Source organism: Podarcis liolepis (genome assembly GCF_965112155.1).
Source record: "Podarcis liolepis genome assembly, chromosome: 3".
NCBI classification, from domain to species: domain Eukaryota; kingdom Metazoa; phylum Chordata; class Lepidosauria; order Squamata; family Lacertidae; genus Podarcis; species Podarcis liolepis.
In genome coordinates, this window is record NC_139557.1 from 3,028,950 (window position 1) to 3,052,436 (window position 23,487).

The window sequence follows — 23,487 nt, forward strand, 5'->3', positions numbered from 1 at the left end:
CTCAATTAGCCCTCAAAATGCCCCACACATGACACTGCATATGATGTCAGGTGTGGGACACGTGGGCATGGTTTTGGGAAAACAGCCTAGCAAGCTAAACAGAGCCCTATGTTGGACCTGATTAGCCCTGTGGGCTGGACGTTGCCCACCCCTGCAGTAAGAGGAGCATTCTTTTATTCATAATAGCTAGGAGTCCTTCCCACTACTAGGCGTGAGAACGATTTTAGAATTTCTGATCAATGTATTGAGAATCCCCAGAGCGCCACAATGCCCACCCATTATCAGGGACTGGGCAGAGGAGGAGGAATGGTGGAGACCACCACCCCATCCAGACCCTTCCAGGGAGGAGGAAGAGAAAGACAGTATAGTTGTACAACAGTGGTTTGCAGGAGGTTGCAGCTCAGAGGCAGATGAGGGGGAAAGTTGGGAAATAATGTGAGAGCCAGAGCAGCAGCTGGCTGGCACGTTATCATTAGAAAGCATCCCAGACCTACTATCTCCCAGAACCTGGCGAGCCTTCAAAGTAGGAGAGCAAAGAGCTCGAAGACAGAGGGCACTAAGCGACATCCATAGAGATGATGATGAAGTATGACAAATGAGGAAGTGGGAGAGAAGGGGGCTGGAGATTCACTTGGGACACTGTCATTATCCAAGTTGCTGGGTTCTATAGCCTCTCCCTGTAAGAAGGACTGTAAGAAACTTTCCCTTGTCCTCATACTTAACTGGGCAACCAGCCAAGAGCCGCTGGCAGCATCCTGACACCCGGCAGCCTGCAAAGGCAGCTTGCGTCTCCTGAGCCTGAAAGTTCAGGCGAGACGTGGGGGGAGGCGCAAGCGCCATGTTTCCATTTACCTGCCAGGGACAAATACAAAAAGTACCTGCTTGAGGAATCTCCAGAGCGGAGGGCAGGAAATGGCACACCCAAAGGTGGAACAGTGGCTCCCAGTAGCTGCCACTTGTGCAGTGAGAGATCATCGGGATGAGCCACGGCTGACGGTTCCGGGGAGGCTGACGGCTCCATGGCGCCTCAGCTGATGCACTCCGCCCAGTCTGCCCAGTCTTGACAGGAACTGTGTATGGTGATGCTAATAATCTTCATGGCCGGCAACTGCTTTTTCCTCCCCACCTCCTTTCTGACATCGTAATATACCACCATGTTGCAAAGTTTAGCTGACGATATATTACAATGTTGGAAAGCAGATCTACCCACTACTCTCCCTGTCTTTGCTTCCACTGCCCTGGAGGCTACCGTTCAATACAGAATAGCTTCAACAATCTTCTCCCCTATCTGAATAGCCCAAAGGTGGCTATCAGTCAACTGCTGATGCTGCAGACAGAACTGAGAATCGGTTCATCCTGAACATTTGCGGCATTTGCACCTCCCTGAAAAGTTTATTATTCTGCATGAAAACCAGTGATTTAGATCCCAGCAGAAAAAGGAAGCTGACTGTAAATAGCAATAAAATGCATGAAACCAGATGAAATATATTCATGTTCTTTAAGTGGAGGAACTTCCTTATGCATTGTAGAAGAATAATCAGGTTTGAATAATTTATGCCCTAAGGCTTTGTGCTAAAATCCCAACTGATGCCCAAATACTGCTTCAAATAAGTTATGTACTTACTCATCTAACTCCTCTTCATCTGTTTTTGATGTGTCAGCATAGAGGTATTTGCTCATGTCCACAGGCCGTATATTTTTTCTTTTTGCTGGTTGAGGAGGAAAGTCTTTGACGGGTGCTAGCATTTCTATTTCAGGGTCTGCCTCATCAAAAGGATTCACATACTCTGCAACCTCCTCATCCTTGAAAGGGTTGTATTCATCGTCATCATCATAGTAGGATTCTTCTTGTTTTGAAGATGAAGCTACATTGATATCTGTTTCTATAGAAAGCAACATAATTTTTTGTTGTTTCATATGGAAAGATTTCCCAGTCTGTCATGGAGACCAACACATTTCTATCCCTATAAATACATTTAAACAGTTTCAAATTATTTAGCATTCATAAAGGTGTTATAAGTAGGATAAGGTAACTATTTTTACATGGTTCTCTAGATAAATAAAGCCTTATGAGAAATGGTTAGATTAGATGAAGAAGTTAACATCTTGGTAACTCGTGGAGTACAGAAAAAGCTACTAAAGAAAACTTACCAGGATTGGCATGACAGTCCCACAGAATCAATGACATAGGAGGATAACAATTAAGCTCTCCAGACACAACATAGATGACACCAAGGGCCCATTTTTGTGGAGATTTTTAAAATAGAATTGGGTGTTCACGTAGAGTTTTAATCCAAGTACAAAATTGTCCAAGGCCAGTGACCCAAAACTAGCCACTCTGAAGAATCAATAATATGCAAACAGGTGCACCACAACAATGCAAAAAAATACTTTAGTTTTCTTGAGAAATGTCTGATGGCTGCACAACCTGAGGCCCACCAAGCCAACAGCAGCCCACCAGCTGTATATGGAAGAACCTATAAATGATCTACTCCAAGAACTTGCCTAGGATCAAACAAACTCAACCCTTATATTGTTCATTCTGTCTTAACTAAGTTGCTTCTGAAGGTAGAATTCTAGCTAGTATATATTTTGTGAAAATAACTGTCTGCTTGTTATTTCAATATTGTTATCTGTCAAGAGCCACCTATTGAGATACTGTTGCTTAAACTCACCCAAACTCAGGGTACCCAAGGTGAAGGCAGGGGTCTTTGTTGATGTTTAGCTGCTAGACACCATTTTGAATCAGGATGATGGACAAAACTTGACTTTACCCAATTTTTGGCATGACAGATCGAAACTCACAAATTATACTGTCCATTTTAAAAACACAAAATTTTTCAATTTCTAAAAAATTCTGCCCAGCGCCTGGCACCCCGTTAGTTTACAATGGAGGTGGCAGAGGCCAGAAATTCAAAGTAGAGCCAATGATGGAGGCATATTCAAGGGGTGCAGGCTTTGTTTATAATGCAATTCCCCAGATGAAGTTCTTTTTTATCCTACTTTAATATTTATCACAGAAGTATGACAGAGATGGACCGTAATAGTTCTGGAGTGGCACCTATTAAATGAATGATGAAGAAAATGATGAATTAACTATTTATGCAGTTGTTTATATTTGCCCCATTTAAAATTTCAGATGGTTTCTTTTTTAAAATAAAAAAACCACTCCAGATTAAATGCTAAACACTGGAATCTAAGAGGTGAGGTAAGCACATAAGAATGATGCAGCAATTTAAAAAAAAATTGTAAGATGCAAGAAAAGCACGTCCATAAAGAAAGCTGCTAGTAAAACAATAAGTCGCTTGTAATAACACTTAACATTTATATTGTCCTTTAAATCTTCAAAGGTCTTTACAAACATTAACTACTTAATCTAAATCCTTCTGTCAAATGTAGCTACAGCAGAAATCTGGGATGTATTACTAATCCAGAACAAAGCTAAAAGGGAAATACTATTGCTGTTTAAACTGTTAAAGGCTGCAATCCTGGGCACACTTCGTTGGGAGTGAGCTCCACGGAGTAAAGTGGGATATATTTCTGAGTAAATATGCCCAGAATTGCTGTGTGAGCCTTCCTTAGGTTTTGCAGAAAAACAAAGTTTTAGTTTGGGAGAAACAGGTTCTTTTTTTTAACCAAAGAGTTACAGTATTTAATTATACACAAAGACATAAAACATTTATTTTGTGTTTTCTATCTTGCATTTTTATGTTGTGAAGTGCCCTGATATCTATGGATGAAGGGCAGTATTCAAATCAAATCAACAAATAAGAGGCTAGTAAGAGGCTGCTGGATCAGGCCAAGGGCCCAGCTAGGCCAGGACCCTGTTCTCAGAAGCCTGTAGGAAACCAGCAAGCAGAACATGAACACAAGATCCCTCGCTTCTCCTCCAGTTTCTGGCAACCGGTATTCAGAGGCGTATTGACAACAGATTTTCTCCCTTGCTATGCTGAATCTGTGTTTTCTGTAGCCTAGGGTTGCCATATGTACGGCTTTTCCTGGACATGTCCTCTTTCTCAGGGTTAAAATTTCTGTCCAGATGGATTTTTTTACATTTTGCAAAATGTCCAGGGGTTTTTTGTCTGATACTATTAGTACTGTATCAGGATCTGGATTTGCTGCTGCCTCTTGTCCCCCTTTCCCCTCGTTCTCGGCCAAGCGCGGCTCCACCCTCCACCGCTGTCTCCACCGCCTCCCTCAGCCTGCCTGCCTCCACCACCACATGGCCACCCCCACCACGCCTGGAGCCTGAGTGCGGCTGGCTCAGCAGTGGGGCTCCAGCTTACTAGGGAGGAGGCAGAGGAAGAAGAGGAGCTGGGCTTTATTTTTAATTTATTATGATCATCACCATTACAATTATTCTTTTTCTGCCTCACCACTCCCACCACCAAGTCCCAGAAGAAGAGGCACCACACGGCCCCCCGGCCAGCAAGGGAGCAGCCCCTGTTGTTGCAGGACCCGGTGAGTGGGCTGCTTCTTTCCAGCCTCCCAAACCCCGCCAGATCCACAAGGGAGCAGAGAGAAAAGCGGCCTTTCTCCCTCACCCCCCCCCCATTGGTGGGGAGCGCTGAGGCAGAAACCAGGTTTGTGAGGAAAGAGGGGGAAGCAGCAGTGAAGGAGGTGCATGAGGCGCCGCCAACAGCCTCTCAGGAGGCAGGGGGAGGCAGAGAAATGGCACACACAATCCCTCACGGTTGGGCTTTGTGAGGGGGCGCTTCATGCGTCTCCTCAGCGCAATCACTGGCCTCCCTCCCTGCCGGCTCTCCTCCTCCACCCGCTGGCAGTGCTTCTGAGTTGGCAGTGCTTCTGTCAGCTTTGCTTTTACCCCAGCTATGGGGGGGGGGGGAGAGGGAGGTGCTGCGCTTCCTGGGGCCCCTTCAAAAAAGTCAATAAAATAAATAAATACAAATACATTTGCACACAGACTGGCAGTTCTGGTCCCCTTGTTTTTCCCCACAGTTGATTTTTAAAGTGAAAAAGAAAAAATCTGATACAATAGCACAGACGTGCAAGTCTGGCTGCATAGGAACATAGGCTTTTGACACTCAAATAAAATGAACCAGTGAAAATGATGCCGCTTTTAACAGAGTTGTGAGAGAGGAGGGAGGCTGGGTCGTGATGCACAATAACATACCCTGAGGCCCCTTGGGGGTGGGTGGGTGGGGAGTGGTGTTTTGTGTTGCAGAGGTTGGACTAGAAGACCTTCATGGTCCCTTGCAACTCTGCAGTTCTATTATTTTATTATCAGTGTCCATGTTTACACCCAGTAATTAGGGTAGACTGCACAAATACATCTTGGTATTCCAAGATGCTGTGGTTTGCATCACATACCATGTAATGTCACAAGTTGAGGTGTGCCTTTCTCAATGTACAATACCAGAGAACACAATATCTGATGGGATAAAATGTGTATGCTCCGATATACTTTAAGTCTCAGAAAATGAGAAGGAAAAGGCATGAACATGTCGTCTTCCTTCCTTTCTTCCTCACATCACTATTCTAGACATCTGCAGCACCTGAGAGCCAACAACTTCACATTATGTCCTAAAACTTCCAGGAAATTTCCTGGCAGCAGCAGGAAAAGGGGCAACTGAAGGAGATGAACGTTCTTCTTTTTCACAGGCATGGTGGTGAAGTAGGCAGCCTAGCAACTCCACCATGCACAGGAGAAAAGAGTAAGGTGAGGCTGGCCAAGCAGGAAGCCATGAGTTTTTCTTTGTCTCTTTTTATGGGTTGTGTGTGTACATGTAGACAGAAAGATGGATTCTGACTCTTCTTGGGTGTATGTGGTGTATAAATGGACTACAATTCATAAAGAAGAGGTCTGATGGGTGTATTTGCATTCTCTGCCATGGAGTCATAGACAAGAGCTGGTCATAACCCTGGATGCCTCCATTTGCAAAATGTGTAGATTTTCTTTTTAAATTTATGTTTACGTATTTATAAAAATATTTATAGACCACTATTTCAAAAAATATCACAGTGGTTTCAACAAAAATAGTATATGCTTTCACTTTCCAGAGCTATCTCTTCAGCATGTACTCTGCACATTTCTGCATTCTGTGCATTCTGATTGTGGCACGGTTGTCTAGATTGTGCTCGGGTGCTCTTATGTGTGATTAGTTTTATTTTTGATTTTTTTAATGACTTAATGAATATCTACACAAATTTGTAATAACCGATGTTTTAATAGTTACCAGTTTTCCAGAATGATTGCCTATTAAGAATTACAATCAGGATAGTATATGAAAATAATTTATAAATATAAAATATACCATAAAATAAAAATAGAGGCGGAAGTTAACTTAAATATTCTAAACTAACAAATCTGTTATCCAGCAAAATGGCCCATTCAGTTTTCACTGACGGTATTCAATTAATTTTTACTCAATTAATTTTGAAATTAATGGACCTAACCTAGTCATGCTAAGATTTTCATATTTTGGGATTTTTATATTTTATATTTTGGGAAGTCGAGGCGCGTTTGAAAACTGCGTGTTTTTCCATTTTCTCAAGTGAATTTGCAAACACCCCACAGAACTCAAAACGGTCTTCCAGAACGGATTACGTTCGAGAACCAAGGTACCACTGTACTCAGCAAAAAAAGGTCCTCACCATGAAGTTGTTACAAGTGCTACACTTTTAACCAGTGCTTTACTTCTTAAAAAAAAAAAGTGGCAGTACTGCACACCCTTGAGTACCCCCAGAAAAAAACACTGGCTGAAACTAGTTCCCTCTTGTAGGTGAAGTCTGGTTGAACTTCAGTTTGTCCACCAGCAGGGACAAATGTTGCATGTAACACGGGAAGGCCATAGAAGGAATGCTTGCTCTTCATTTGCTTAGCCACGGTTTAGCAAGTTGGGCTTGATAAGACAGAAGGTCCCAGCAGCAGACTATCAATATACATGCAATGATTATCAATACACATACAGTCCCAGACACTTACAGCAAATGAGAAGCAGGAGACCCTGAGCTTGCTGTAACATCCAACGCCACCCTAAGATCATAAGCAATAAAAATATACAAAAATTCTATACCTTCCATGTCAAGGTCTCCAAAGGGATTCAGCTCTGTTGTATCAGGATCTACAAATGGATTTGATCTCGAATTGGCCACGTCTTGATCCTCTTCATCCAAAAAATTAAGCTTGTTTATAAGCTCTGAGAAGCCAAGTACAGTACTTTTCAGTATGGCAAAAATTAGGACTGCGCATGGTTTGAAACAAACATTTTATTCTCCAAGGTATTTCTACCAAAAATCTCTAGGAACAGTGATCCCTACTGCAAAGCTAAACTGTAGCACACCAATACTTCTAACTCAGTGGTAGTAATAGAATCAGGCACATATTTATTAAATAGTCCGCTGTAGCCTTCACCCACTAAACAGTGGCAAAAGCTTTCTGCAAGAAATTGTCTGGGGGCAGGGGGAAGTAGTTCTAAAAAGGTTGGAATTTTCCCATTATATACAGCTTACATGTCACTGTGAGTCTTCAAAACATACAGAGCACAAGTATGTTTATGGTGCAAATTTTAGCCAGTTTCAGTGCCCATGTCATGCTGTCATCTGTTGGCTGCACTACAAATTACTTAAAATACTGCAATGGATGTCAAGCACAAAGATACAACTGACATTCAACTACAAACAGAAGCCAAGGGGATAACAGGTCAGAGTAAAATACAGACAGACAATCAGAAACAGAAAGGAAGGAGGAAAGCTCATAGACCTTCAGAGGAACTGGCTGATTTAGCTGAAAGCATATTTGCTTGCTTTACGCAGTCATCTTGATCTTCATCTAAGCTGCTCAGAGCATTCAACTGGTTTACAATTTCTGTAAACAGAAGCCAGTCAAGATAATTGTAAGGTAATGTTATTTAAGGGACAAAGGAGTACAAAACATGCTGTTATTAGAAAAGGAAAAAGGAAAAGAAACGACGTGTGTTAATTTACAATGAATACATTCTAGAGAAAATCACCATTCTAATACTTAATGTATTCAGCACTTGTATGATGATCTTCCTCAAAATTTTAATGAAAAGGAATGCTACCTTTTCATTAAACTGCTCGTTCCAGTAACAGGAAATTATCAGACTAGAGCTACAAACTGAGTAACTGAATTAGATACGCCTGCAGTTTGCTGTACCAGTTTTAAGATGAAACTTTGCTTTGATCTGTATATGAACTCTGATCCAATCTGCAGACAGGGGTTTACTTGGGGACTAAGGGGGTGTGAGGTTGACCTGCACACCTTCATTTAATTTCTGTAATTTGCTTCATTTGGCTGTAAACTTTGGTATTTTATGGTTGATGGGTTCTATGGCAGCCCTGTATCGGGAGGTTTTTATGTTTTTTAGATATGCTGTAAGCTACCTAGAGTGGCTCGGGAAACACCAGCCAGATAGGTGGGGTAATAATAATAATAATAATAATAATAATAATAATAATAATAATAATAATGGATAACTTAGGAAATAATGTATGAAAACTGTAAGAAACAGCTATATCAAGAACAGGAATTCAGGAAGCTAAGATGGCAAACAATAGGAATTGCAGAATCCAATGCTGAGCAAATAGAAACATCAAAACCACCTCCATTAGCAGCGTATTTTGTGATGGTAAGGCTGACTTCTGTTCAGAAGAAACACTTTCAAATAACACAGTATCAAATCATACAATGCATGTATAACAAATATAAAGAAATATGCTTATGGAATATGATGCATTATATTAGCCATACAATTGCCATTTTGGAAGTAAGGTTGGGTAAAAAGGTTATGAAATTCCAGATGGATAAAACTTCATAGTACCCACTTTTTCTGTTGACTAATCTGTCTGGCCAACTTGTTCAACTGGTGGGCACATATTCCTAGAAACTGGAGTAACTGAGCTGCTGCTATCGATTTATTTCATTACTTAAATTGTTTTTATTGAAATATTTTCGTGGATAACAAAGGTACATTTAAAGCCTCTGTTTGCAGTTCATAGTGTCCTATCTATAGGTCTGTTACATGTGGTGTGAGATATTGCTGTTGCAGACATTGTGAGGTTGTGGCGAGGAAAAAGATGGAGAGAGAGAAGTGGGAGAATGAAGGGGAAGAAATTATATTTTTCTTTTGCACAGTGTGTGTGTGGGAGGGGGTTGGTTTCACTGTCACATGGATAGGGTATGCATTTGATTCATGTGCTAGTTTTTGTTGGTGGTGAGAGAGATTGGGAAGCTTCAGTTGATTGCAATAAGCTCTGTTTGTGTGTGGGAAGGGTCAAATTAGCCATATCAATTTGTTGTATACTGTTGTATACAATTTGTATACTGTTTGTTGTATACAATTTGTTGTATACAATTTGTATACTGTTGGAGGGTTTATGTTGTTGTCTTGTTGGGCTGTGCATGTAACAAAGGGGAGTCACGCATGGTTGAAGGCATCCTCTTTTGTTTGTCCACGTGCTAATTTCAATTTGTTGGCTAGCTTTTCTAGTATGGCTGTTTCCCATACGGTTTGGTACCAGTGGTTCATGTTTACTCCTGACAGGTCCCTCCAGTATCTAGTTATGATGCTCCTAGCTCCTGAGAGTAGGTGGCTTATGAGTTCTTGTATTGTGAGTGTGTGTTGTTGTCCTGGAAAATATTCAATAGGGCCAGTTCTGGAATTGCTTCTAACACCTGTTTTGTTATTTTACATTTTTCTTGTAGGACTGATGTCCAAAAGTGTAAAATTTTGGGGCATTCCCACCACATGTGGAGGTATGTACCTATAGTGGTGCAACCTCTGCAGCATTTAGGTGAGGTTCCTGGGTTTATCAGAGCTGCTATATTAATTATTATATTATTATTGCCACCATCAGTGTGCATGGCATTTCCATTATATAAGAGGACAAATCAAGGAGCTTCCAATCCAAAACCTGACAGAAAAAACAAACAGAGCAAAGGAAAGGATTCTGAGACAGGAGGAAAAGAGAAAAAGGAAATGGGTGGGACCCCACATTGTGGAAGTGGACTTCTGCTTGTGTAACAGGACCATTGCCCTCTCCGACCTCCTGCAGCAACTAACACCCCTTCAAAGTCTGTTCCAGAGGGCCCCCAAATCATCCAGAGCAGATTTTGAGGGCAAATTGAGGGGTGCAAAGGAGAGAAAAGGAAGGTGAGGTTCAACGACACATGTGGAAGTCCATTTTAATGATGCGTGTGCGGTATCAGATTTAATCCTATGAGATTATTCCAATTACACATGCTTATGCTTGCTTACAAGTATATCTATATTATGATATGAGAACTAAGGGAATGAGCCAAAATCTTCAAAGAAATGTTTTACACATGCTGTCCAGGGTGCCTCACACGTGGCTTCTATTTGCATCAGGAGGGATACACACCTGGCACCATGAATGAATGGTGAAGACTGGTGTGGAGAACCAAGGAGTGCATAGGGAATTCCAATAAATAGGTATGTCATGAAGTGTATCTGCTTAATAAAATATAAGTCTTAGTTCCTACTTATCTGCCATTCAAGTCTATATTAACTAACACTCCAGGACTGGAAAATTTCATATAAATGCTGCCAATGGTCTGTGCCTCCTGTGGAGAATAAGATCACAGAGGCCTGAGAAAACCAACATTTTTTTATATAAGCACATAATCCCTACTAAAAGTGCTGGCAAGTGTGCTTATCTAGATAGGGGGAGAAAGCAGCTATCTTCAACAGGTGGATTCAGGCTGCTGTGCCTTGTCTTCAGAATGTACAATAATTCCAGATGATGGCAACCCAAATGTTAAAGTTTTGCTGCAACACATGAGAATTATCACTCAAGCAGGTTATTTCTTCCTGCATGTGGCAGCCGCCAGAAGCAAGGTCAGGAGGGTTGCAAAGGCTGGTGGCCTGTCCGTATGCAGTCAGTCCCACCCTTCCCTTTACAGTTAAGTCCTTCACTCTTCCAACAGGACTCTAGTAGACACTAAAGTACAGATGCAGGAATCTCCCCTCCCTATGCCTTGAAGTAGTTTTGCCTCTAGTCCATTAAACCAGAGAAGGCCAGACTCACAGGCTCTCCTCCTGCTCTCCAAAGATGCACAAATGCCAACTGTCCGTACCACCTGACAAATGGTACCATTAGAGCGGTTTAGAAGAAATTTTGAACAGTAAACAATCCCAATACTTTACATTATTTTATAGAAGGTTAAGAATTGCCTATCTGTTAAGACATGGTTTTAATTATTAATCCTTGGAGGAAAACAAACCTGTAATTTTTGCAGCCTTTTCTTCCTGGTTCACTCTGTTTTCTTCATCTTCTTCATTATCTTCTTCAAAATCATCTAAATTTCCAATATCTGCTTGCTTCATACTCATCAGACTTGCCAGGCTTTGCATGTCTTCATCCCTAACAAGAACAAGAAACTCTGTACAGTCGCCCCATATTGTTATCTCATATTATGAACTGGGGGAAGAGAATAGTTGCTTACTTAAAGCCCTGCACAAGTTCATGGGGATTGCACCAGGACTTCCAAATCATTCTCTTAACCAACTGTGCCACGGCAGACTATAGCATGGGTAAGAAATTATAAATCAAATCACACAGCATTTTTCACTACATACAATAAGCATGCTCAAAATGAGTTTTTTGCGCAAGTGGGGTAAAAAAACAAAAAACACCACCTATCACCCCACATAAAACTTACGTTGCTTTCCCTTCCCTCAGGAAAATACATGATAAAGAGAACTGAAGGGTGGCAGATATCACTTTCTTAGACAGAGGCTTGAATTTTAACTTGACATCAGTCTGTGTAGGCATTGGACTTGCATATTGCTTCATGTTAATATTGCTGGTAGCAAGAGCTTTCCGGCGTCCAGAAGGCGATTCCTTAAAGAAAAGTCATTAAATAATATGGTTATAACATTGTATTAATAATATTATACATTTATTTAATGTATGCACTTCCCCTTTTTTTCTAGCAGCAGTGTACATGAGGTTTCCAACCAAATCCAAGCCTGCTTTGCTTCAGCAAGGTTACTGTCCAGACCGTGCCCTACCAAATGTCTATCTGTTTAACTGGCATTCTCTCCCACACACATAAAGCAGTAAAGCTTTGTTAAAATGTGATACACCCCCCATAACTTATCATTGGTAAAACACAATGCAGTGGAAGTGTATACCTGAAGGAGTGTCTCCATCCTTATTGCTCAGCCTGGGCACTGAGGTCCTCCCCTCTGAGGGTCTTCTGGTGGTTCCCTCACTGAGATAAGTGAAGGTACAGGGAACAAGCCAGAAGACCTTCTCGGCAGTGGAACGCCCTCTCATCAGATGTCAAGGAGATACAGAACTACACAACTTTTGGAAGACATCTGAAGGCAGCCCTGTATCAGGAAGTTTTTCATGACTGGTGTTTTTATATGTGCTCTAAGCCACCCAGAGTGGCTGGGGAAACCCAGGCAGATGGGTGGAGTATAAATAATGAAATAATAATAATAATAGTTGTTGTGAAAATACTATTACTAGAGGTAATAAGCTCCTTAACAGAGTTACACAGAAAATGAAGTAACAAACATTTCTTTGTTAGTTCATTTTCTATGTAAATCTGTTAAGGAGTTTGTTTTTGCTTTCTAATAATTTTTATTAATAATTTTTTATTTATTTCAAATATTTTGTAAATACATTAACAGAAAAGCAAACGTAAGTCAGGAGTCAATAACAGTTGTTGAAAACATTGCTATATTATTATGCAAAGGATATAAATGATAATTATGTTGACAAGTAAGAGGCTGAAGGTCAAATGAGGAGGAGAAGGATTATGGTTGTGTTTCTTCCAGCCAAGGTGAGTACAGAGCAAGTTACTAGTCCCATATATCCATAACTGCTGGAGAAGAGGTGAAAATATTTGGTGGTTTTTTACAAAGCCTAAAAACTACCAACAGACTGCCATAAAGGAGCAGTCTGTTGACCACACTCTCTCCAACGAAAAAGGGAGAACCGACAGGGGTAAATACCATCATTTTAAATGTCTATTCCTTTGTAACAGGAGAGGTAGATTTAAAAGGACTTTCCGCCTCCATCCTTGGCAGGTGCTTTTGCCTATAGTCTCCCTCAGGTCCAATTCGCAGTTAGATTTTAAACTGTTTAAATCCCCATATGTAACATTCAATAAACTCTTGTACATTCATCCTACAAATCCCTTTCCACTAGGACCAATATTAAGAAAAACATTTTCTGCTTCTTAGAGTAGGCAAGTGGCATGACAGTGAACTTGCAACAGATCTAAAATTTGATAAATGTGAGGCCATCCTACAGGTGGTCCCTTAATGCCAAGGTTAATTGCTGTCTAGGGACAGGATTCAAATTTTGGCAAAAATATTTCAAACAATAATAACCCTTTGGCTACAAAAAAATAATAGTTTTTAATGAAGAGGTCATTAGCTTTAGAATGGTACTTCACTGGTGAAAATGCCAACAAGAGTTTTTCTGCCTCTCCCCCCCTCCCCATATATAAATAGAACATTGTATGTATGGCTTTATAATATTATTGCAAGAGGCATGCGGATTAAGGAGTTTCAATCAGTACTTTTAGAATATATCCTACATTGTATCTTTATTCAAAAAAGGAGCTGCAGTGTTTATCTATTTTCACAATACAGATAATTATTGTTCATATTAGTACAATGAACTGAAGCTTGCTGATCACACTTTTCCTTTTACAATTATCAGAACCTTTGACCTTAATCTTGTTCACTGATTGACAGCAGAGGCCACAGAAAAGAGAACTTGCATTGTTTGTGACAGTAGCATCTGTTCAACTTGATTCAGTGGAGAGAATTTGCATATTCTTAAGCATTTCTTCTGAGAGGGGCTAAATCCTTCTCAAGTGTTTGGTGCCTGGTTGAAGTTCACTCACAAGGTATCTACATGCGCTAATAGTGCCATATAATATTACTGTGCATAATCTGACAGATAACACTAGTGGTTTTTTTAAACAATGTATTCTTCAGGGATGACATATTACATTTTGACTTATCCTACTGGGCAGAAATGTCAAGTACCTTTAGGAAATGCCTTTGGGTTTTTTTAAATTGAATTAGTGCGTTTTATTCTAGGCAAATAATAACTGTGGTAGCAATATATTTTTATTTAGATAATAGTTAACAAGTGGTTAATAATACTTTTGTTCTCTTTTGTGGGGGGAGGTAGCTAGAATCATCATATTTTTAATTCCACATGGATGTTTAGGAAAACACACACAAATTATCAGGCCTGCATTCATTTCTTTTTATAGCTGGGATACTGGAGAAACATTGGGCAAGTGTACCAAAGGTAATTATCATAAACATCCTCCATAAGCTATTTTTCAGCCACAAATTTGGGACAGAAAAATCATATCCTACTAGAACTTTCCATCAAATAAATACCTACATTTGATGGCTACAATAATACTTTATTTTATTTTTAAAACAAGTTTGAACTACTGTTGTCTATGCTCTGGTAACCTCAAGGTTAGATTACTGCAACGCGTTATACGTAGGGTTGCCTCTGATGACGGTTTGGAAACTTCCGATTTGTATCATGCTGGCATGTTATCACTATACCTGTACCGATATACCCCTCAAAATATCAAAGTTGAAGAGCAAAAATTTCTCAAAAGTTGCAGCTAATCCTAAAATGTCACCATTATCTCATTCAAGGAAAGATTCAAAGTCAATTTCATCTTCATCAGCTTGGTTGTCAAAATAATATTATGCACAGCATACTGTCATGCGTGTCAAACCATTCTTTATACAGCTGCATGTGAACACTGTGCCAGACTGCTCACATCTGCAGTGCAACAGTTCCAGAAGTGAATTTGGTGCTGGATCTTCCATCCATTGCCAACTGGATTTGGAATGTTTTTCTGAATTAGCCTGGCACAGGAATATGTCTGTTGATGCAATTCTACTACACCTGTTTCGGCAAAAAAAGTGATGTAGTATCACTCCTTGGCACCTGCTGTGTTCTTACAGTCATACATGTATAAAAATGTCAAGGCATTGTAATAGTTCTGATTTACTGTTTCAGTAAGTTGGGAAAACCTCGCCACAAATTTTTGGCAGGGCTGAACAAGTTTTAGCACAGCAAGTTTATCAGAACCATTATAAAGCACTTACTATGTCATAGCCAATGAAGGCACAGAAGCCATGGAGTGCCTTAAGTACAATGTGACCTATAAAAGGAGCAATTTGGCTCACACCAGCTATACCTCGAGTGTTGTAATCCAGGTTTCTGAAACATAGGTGCAGTTATGTTGTAATACTTAAGAATGTAAGGAACACCTAGGATGATTACATCTGTGTTCTCTCATACAATAATGACATCCTTGCAGCCTTCCTTGGGTGCACGCTGGACATGTAGGAATAGTTTAGTATCAGCTTCTTTCTGATTTGATAGAAGTACTGTGATGTCTTCAACGTTTCCCTGGAGTTTTTCCTTTTATTTGTTCCGCTTATATTCTCCACATAGAAAGGTAACATTATTTTGTTTTATCAATGATCTTGATAAGAATCTTCACCACAGCTTTATCTTGTGGTCTCTTACAATGTCCTATGGAACATCAGTCCTGTCCTGTTCTGTTCTGATGCTGGATCCAAGAAAGGTTGAGAGTGGATTGCCAATCTCCAAGAACAGGCTTAGAGCCCTGCACCTGCTCCACATCCAAAGTTGGAGACTGCGGCCTCCAGCTCAGAGCCTTGATTTGATTGTTGCTGGACTCTGGGGTCATGACAGCAGAGATTTAAACTTGGGCAAAAAAAGAAATCATCTGTACATTCACTGGGTCAGCACTGGGCAGGTATTTACTTACAGGATGGTTGTGAAGACAAAATGGACTAGATAATGTACACTGACGTGGACTCCATGGAGGAAAGATGGGATACAAATATGATGAATAAAATACACCTATTACACTTCACAGTACAGTGGTACCTCAGGTTACATACGCTTCAGGTTACACATGCTTCAGGTTACAGACTCCGCTAACCCAGAAATAGTGCTTCAGGTTAAGAACTTTGCTTCAGGATGAGAACAGAAATTGTGCTCTGGCAGCGCAGCGGCAGCAGGAGGCCCCATTAGCTAAAGTGGTGCTTCAGGTTAAGAACAGTTTCAGGTTAAGAACGGACCTCCAGAACGAATTAAGTACTTAACCCGAGGTACCACTATACTGCTATCTTTCTGTTTTAATAATAAATAGAACAAGGGTTAATTACAAATGTAAAACTGACAAGACTTCAAAATTTGATTCATTTATTCTGTCGCTTTCCATGTGGAGTTTCAAAGTAACTATCAAAAATAAATGCCATTCTGAATATACGGTACACATATTTTTCCATGTATAAGACTTGGTTTTTTAAACCAAAAAAATAGGTTTAAAATTGGGGCTTGTCTTATACACGGATAGTGCTGATGGGTGTTTTCTTAATTTGGAGTCCCCCAAAATAGGGGGCATCTTATACATGGGGGTGTCTTATACACGGAATAATACAGTATGTAAAAAAAACCCACAGTAAAAATACTAAGATGATCAGAGCAAGAGAGCATTTGCTTGTTCAAAACTTTTTCAATGAGTATGTCGAAAATAGAAAAAGCACAATAGTAACTATGGTATCTGAAGGAGAGAAAGTAATGAGATCATAAATGTGCTAATTGAAAGTTCTACTTTACATGTAGTCCAATTAAATAATACACAGGATGCACTTGCTTAAGCTTTTCAACCAGGTCATCCCTTCAGCCCTCCGTCACCAAACAAAGAGATTATAATTGACAGAAAATAAGGCAATATTTTCAGTCAATTTGGCTACAATTCAGAAATGCATGCTAGTGATATTGCTATTTCACTTGCTGCAAACACTCCAAAGTGAAACAAGTCCAGAAGTTCCTGGATGATGGTCTTTAAACTACATCACAAGTTCCATATTACTTAGGCTATGCTGAAGAGATCACTGCTTCACTAACAGAGCAAAATGGATCACTACAGAATCTAATTTGTGGAAGCATAGAGCAATTAAATGCTAAAATAGACAAGCTACGGGAAGCTCTCTCAACTGGAGAGAGTAAATTAGAAACTATGTCAGTTAAAATAATTTAGACAGTTGGATGGAAGATTTGGAGGCCCAAATGCCATCTGTAATGAAAAGGTGCTTAAAAGCAAAATCATGGCTCAAGATATCCAGAACGTTTATTAAGAATGATGATGCATACGAATGGAGAAGTTAATGTTTTTAAAATGTGGCACATACCAGAAATATTCAAGATCTGAATTGCAAAAGTGTGTCAGAAATGACATAAATTGATTAAGAGCAGTAACACTAACTCAGAGCTGTAACAACAAGTACTGCAGCTCAGTGGGGGAGCGCATGGTCTGCATGCAAAAGATCCCAGCTTCAATCCCCAGCATCTCCAGCTTGCCATATTTTAGGAAGTGAAAATCCGGACGATCGGTAGCTTCTTTGATGAGATAGCCAACAAAGTTTTTCAGCTTTGGGGGGGGGGGGAATAGCCAACAGCTGCTGCCTCCTCTAGAACTACCCACAGACTTCGTGTTCTGGGTGGCCGAAACTGAGCAAGAGGGGGGAGCAGTGGTGGCTTCCTTAGCGGCCACTGCCAGCCCAAGCTGGGAAAGATGCGCATGGGCCTGGTGGCCACGCTGGTAGCGCACGGGCCTTGTGCACGCTCATCTCCAGCCAAAACAACTGCTTCCGCTTTCAGAGCACAGTTAAAAAACACAAATAAATAAGTATCCTCAAACCAAAACATTTCCTATAAAATGCAAAAATCCCTGTGGATGGGGGTGTAGGCCCCCCAAAAGAGGACATGTCCGGGATTTCCCATGCATATGGCAACCTTACCAAGTAGGGCTGAGAACACAACTTGCCTGAAACCCTGGAAACCCTCTGTCAATCAGTGTGGACAATGCTGGGCAAGATGAGCCAATGATCGGACTTAATATGCCATGTTCCTATGTGTTCAGAGGCAGCACCAGCAGTAGCAGCAGTGAGAATGGTTGCTGACTGGGCTTCCCAATGCTGCCAGTTACTGGGAGGCAAAGGGACAAGGCAGCATAGAGCTCAGCAAGTGAAGGTACACCAGAGAAGCCAACCCACCATTTCTAGTGCTGGAACCTTTTAAAAGACAAATCCAAAAAAGAAAACAAAAGACGCATACAAATTACTACAACTCTTCCAAAAATGGGGCTTATATGATGTATCGAGTGAAGAAAATCCAAAAGATTTCGGTTTTACATTTCTTTCAAGCTGGACTGGGCGATTAAATCCAAATCTTGCCACCATGGTCCTTTAACCCTATTTTAGTGATCAACCAACTATCCAGAGAAAGGACAGCAGAAACCATACAATTCTATTTTAAGGAAAACAACAATGACATCACTAATTCTACCAACCTTTGGGAGGCCATGAAAGCAGTGACAAGAGATAGCTGTATCAAAGAAAAATCATATATCAAAAAAGAAACCTCTACAACAATAACAAAACTAGAAATGGAAATTACTGATCTACTAGCTAAATATAAAAGTTCAAGTCTTTAAGTCTATTTCAGCCAGCAATACAGAATTAACCCTAAAACTCATGTATAGGTGATACCTAACCTTAGAAAGCAGGCAATGGTCCTTCCTGGAACCTCATCGCATTGTTGGAGGGGCGGCCTCACCACATGCGGACAAAACCCAACCTTCCTGGTATTCAACATTCCAAAAAGTTAATAAGACAACAAAACAACAATTGGAAGTCAAACCAGAATTAGCTTTATTAAATATATTTCAGTACAACAACCAGGATTTACATAATAAAGAATTAATAAGCCATTTATTACAAGCAGCAAGACACAACATAACCAGACACTGGAAAGACCTTTCTGGTGCAACGTTAGAGAATTGGTACAAAACTGTTTGGGAAACAGTTCTACTTGAGATATTAACAAAGAGAGAAACAACAAAGATTAACACACAGGCAGATAAAATGTGGCTTTACCCTGGTGTGGTTTAATTTAATAACATATGCCAATATTCCAGAAAATGAACAGTCCCCCCACCAGCATTTGGCTCAATCTGGTTGATCTAAATTTAAATTTAAACATAAATTACTATCTTTACTTTGAACCCCCCTCCCACATTCATCAATAGACTAACATTTTATATGGTTTCATAGGTAACATAAGAGGAAAAATGATTATCACTCTTAGCAAAACTACAAGGGTTCCTGATTAGGCATTTGGCTTTGCAATGTTGAATGTTAGCTGTTAATTCTGTTCTACTCTGTTTCTCCTTCACTTTTGTTTAAACCAGTTCATGAACTTATAAACTGACCACTAACAATGAACCATGTGTCGTAGCTATTGCTACAAATCTTGTATGCTATTTTTGAGATGTACAAATGACACGAGAAGACTTAGAATCATAGAATTGTAGAGTCGGAAGGGGTTCTGAAACCACACCAGACCCTGCTTAGCTTTGCAAATGTGCTAGCAGTTTTATTGCTGCACCACTAGGCCACTTGTTCTTTTTATTTGTATCATTTAGTATCCCTATGATCCTTGTTTATAAAACCCTATAAAAAGTTATATACACAAACACACACTTCAAAATGGTCATACTTTCCTTGCATGTGCTAGAACAGAGCTAGTCAATGTAGTGCCCTCCAGATGTTATTGGACTACAGGTATCATCAGTCCTGACCACTGATCATGCTGACTGGGGCTAATAGGAATTGAAATCCAAAGCATATGGAAGGCACAGTGTTGGGTACCCTGTGCTAGAGGCAAGTGGGACCAGCTTTGAAAGTGGGAAACCGTCTTGGCCTCAGTGGAAAATGGTCTCTTTCTTGCTGCTATTTTTATGGGAGTTTGGGCATCTGAACACTGGACCAACATAAAAAAGAAAATTAAAGTAAAACTTTTCCAGGAGCTCTTACAGAATTTGTCCAAAATAGTATAGGGGAGTAATTTGTTGTGGTTGTTGTTACTAAAATTTGTATACCGCCCTATACCCTCGAGTCTCAAGTCACAAGATAAAATCACAAGATAAAAACACAAAATACACCATCAACAAGAGGAAACCTCTCCGGGGAGAGCATTCCACAAATGGGGAGCCACTGCAGCAAAAGCCCGTTCTCGTGTTGCCACCCTCCGGACCTCTTGTGCAGGAGGTACACGAAGAATGGTCAGGTTTTTCGTCTCAGCCAACTATTCACTAGCCAATGAGGGTTATGTTGCAGCCAACAATATAATATACAGTCGTACCTCGGCTCCTGAATGCCTTGGGAGTCGAACATTTCGGCTCCCGAACGATCAAAAACCGAAAGTGAGTGTTCTGGTTTTCAAACATTCTTTTGGAAGCCGAACCTCCTACAGGGCTTCCACAGCTTCCAATTGGCTGTAGGAGTTGCGCTTTGGAAGTCGAATGTTTCGGAAGCCGAACGGACTTCCAGAACAGATTCTATTCAACTTTCGATGTATGACTGTATAGATAGTGCAGCAAGAATTTAAGAGATTTTCTACATTTGGGGTTCTATCAAAAGATAAAGACATATTGGAAAAATGATACACTGACTTAAATACATGACACGCTGTGCACATTCATAGGATCCAATAATATTTTTTGTGTGCGATTTATAAGGTGAGAGGTAGGTAATTCTGACATGGAATTTGCAAATAAATGTATTATGTTCTGCAAGAATAAATGTCCCAGCTTATTGAAAATGTTTTACAACTCAATGGTACATTACTTGGCAAGAAGCACAGATTATAAAATTTAGTCACTACATCTGAGCCAACGAAGAGCGCCAACTTATAAATGATATGACAGAACAGTGATGATATTTACCCATGTGCATTGATTAAATTATTATAGAAGAAGCATTTTCTTTGTTATGTGAGCTACATCTATATACCTACCTTGTTTAATAATAAAATTAAGAAAATAATACATCTAAATCAACATAGTTTACTTTGTTCCTTGTGAAAGAGTGTTGGAATGTATTCTTATATATATGATTCTATGATTCTATCTTTCAGAATTTCATTGGAGATTCTCAGGTGAATGTTGCAGACCTTTCAAAACACATAAAAACACAATGCCCAAATCATTTGCCTCTCAGAGTCTTTTCTGAAAGGAAGAAGCAGCCTAAGGCTGTGTTTAGATGAGTTAAGCATGACACGAATAAACTGGGTGAGCCTTGAGCTTCTAAGCTTCCCCTCCCCTACTCTGGCACAAATGAGAAGAAGAGTTTAGAAGCTTTTGCTTAATCACAGATCGTTGGATTTTTGAACCACAAAACCACGGCTAAAGTTAGCTTGGAACCAGCCAAACATGAATTAGGTGCCTTGCCCTGCTCAGTTCTATTAAACTCCATGCTAAGAATGCTATTTAACTACTGTATTTTTCGCTCTATAACACGCACCCGACCATAACACGCACATAGTTTTTAGAGGAGGAAAATCCGTGGGCATGCCACCCGTAGGCATTCCCTCCATAACACGCACAGACATTTCCCCTTACTTTTTAGGTGGAAAAAAGTGAGTGTTATGGTGCAAAAAATACGGTATGTGAAAATAAATCTGTATATGATTGGGAGTGAAAATAAGAGCAACAGGGAGAACTCAGAAATACATAGAGAACACAGGTTCTGGAATTGAAGCACCTTCAGCAAAACGGTTATGCAAACAGTGGAATTTGCTGCCAAGGAGTGTGGTGGAGTCTCCTTCTTTGGAGGTCTTTAAGCAGAGGCTTGACAACCATATGTCAGGAGTGCTCTGATGATGTTTCCTGCTTGGCAGGGGGTTGGACTCGATGGCCCTTGTGGTCTATTCCATCTCTATGATTCTATGATTCTATGAACAGTCACTAAGCATGAGGTGTTCAAAGTTGTTGTCTTTCCCAATTCACCTTTACAACACCTCCCATGTCTTTTGAAACTTTTTAATGATACACAGTGCACTCTTAACAACAATGTCACAAAGTATGCAAATCTGAATTGGATATATAAAGCTGTTATCATCAGAGGAGAAATAAATAACAACAGAACATTGAGTCTCCTGAGGAGTAGGAGTTATGTAAATATATGCATGTTTCTGCATGCTATTGTTCTTAATAAACACAGCCTATATATTTCAGTGAAGAGAACTGTAGTCAATTGTGTATACATTTATTTACAACCTTAGCAAAGAGTGCATTGTACACAAAAGGAAATAGGTTTCACATAACCCCTGAAGTGGCCTACTTCTATCCTCTGCGATAATCATAGAGATAAAATTATGTATGTATGTATGTATGTATGTATGTATATGCAGCAGTCCTTTACCATTCTTAAAAAGATGTAGTTATTTTTGAATCTATGTAGAGATACTTATTTTGCCAGTCAACTTTTATCATATTGTATTTTATCATATTGCATCAAGAAACAATGCCTATGACATACATTTTATTGTCAATATTTGCTCAACTTTGTTTCATTTTAATTTACCAATTCCATATAAAAAGTTACATCACAAGCAGATTCAATTTTCTTTCCAGAGTATGTACAAATTAGTTATGGATGATTAACAAAGCATTCATGGTTTTGTTTGCTTTGGCTAAGACATGTTCTACATTATATAAATGTGAAGGAAGGACTTCATTTTGTATTCTTGCTAAAAACAAAAAACAAAAACCCGTTCATGCCTACATATTATAATTGACACAAGATCTGTATTCTTAAATTAACATTTCATCAAACCAGTTTGTCTAGCTGCTAGCAATTACATCAAAAAATCTAATTCTAGCATTAAAGTGAGAAAACCTAAATGCACATTATCACTTTCTTTCTACTCAGTGTTAGGAAATAAAATCTTTAATGGAAAGGAACGTTTCTGGGAGTTGATGATAGTTGGAGTTCTCCAACCTGGGAAAAGATGGAACAGGCATTGTTGAGCTGGATGGATCAATGGTTGACAGTAAGGCAGCATCATACGTTCACTACAGAGGCGTAGGGCATCAGTAGTTAATTTATATATGGTAACAACCGTGGGAAGCCTCTCTGGTCTAATTAGGCCCAGCAAAACCATTTCCCACAATCCATGTCCACCTGCCCCATACCTGATGTCATATGTGATATCAGATGTGGAGTAGTTTCAGACGCGGCTTCAAGGAACAATTGGGAACTTAAAGTGGAGCTTCCTGTTCCTGCTTTGCAAGCAGGGCTGTGCCGCTCCCTCTCTCCTGCTTGACTTCCAGTGAATAAAAAAGTGTGATATTCTAAAACATGGAGAAGAAAAAATGTGTGTGCAAGTGCAGTGAGGTGTTGCTGTTTCTGCCAGCGCTCAGAAGACATGATGGACAGGAAAGTACAGTGGTACCTTTGGTTACGAACTTAATTCCTTATGGAGGTCCGTTCTTAACTGAAACTGTTCTTAACCTGAGGTACCACTTTAGCTAATGGGGCCTCCTGCTGCTGCGGTGCCGCTGCCACACAATTTCTGTTCTCATCCTGAAGCAAA

At 40.0% G+C, this 23,487-nt stretch overlaps 1 protein-coding gene across 11 annotated transcripts in view; it reads right to left on the reverse strand.

The window, feature by feature from the left end:
- The window catches only part of EHBP1 (EH domain binding protein 1), a 273,433-nt gene that overhangs the window by 163,101 nt on the left and 86,845 nt on the right, over positions 1-23,487 (reverse strand). For 7 of the 11 annotated variants that reach the window (XM_083495130.1, XM_083495125.1, XM_083495122.1 and 4 more), the window contains exons 6-9: positions 11,666-11,847; positions 11,228-11,367; positions 7,038-7,160; positions 1,625-1,883 (exon numbers count right to left, since the gene is read on the reverse strand). In XM_083495130.1, coding sequence (XP_083351256.1) covers positions 1,625-1,883; positions 7,038-7,160; positions 11,228-11,367; positions 11,666-11,847 — 704 coding nt within the window. Of the gene's footprint in view, positions 1-1,624; positions 1,884-7,037; positions 7,161-7,723; positions 7,829-11,227; positions 11,368-11,665; positions 11,848-23,487 lie in introns of all 11 variants that reach the window. The other 4 variants (XM_083495129.1, XM_083495124.1, XM_083495128.1 and 1 more) reach the window with 1 other exon arrangement.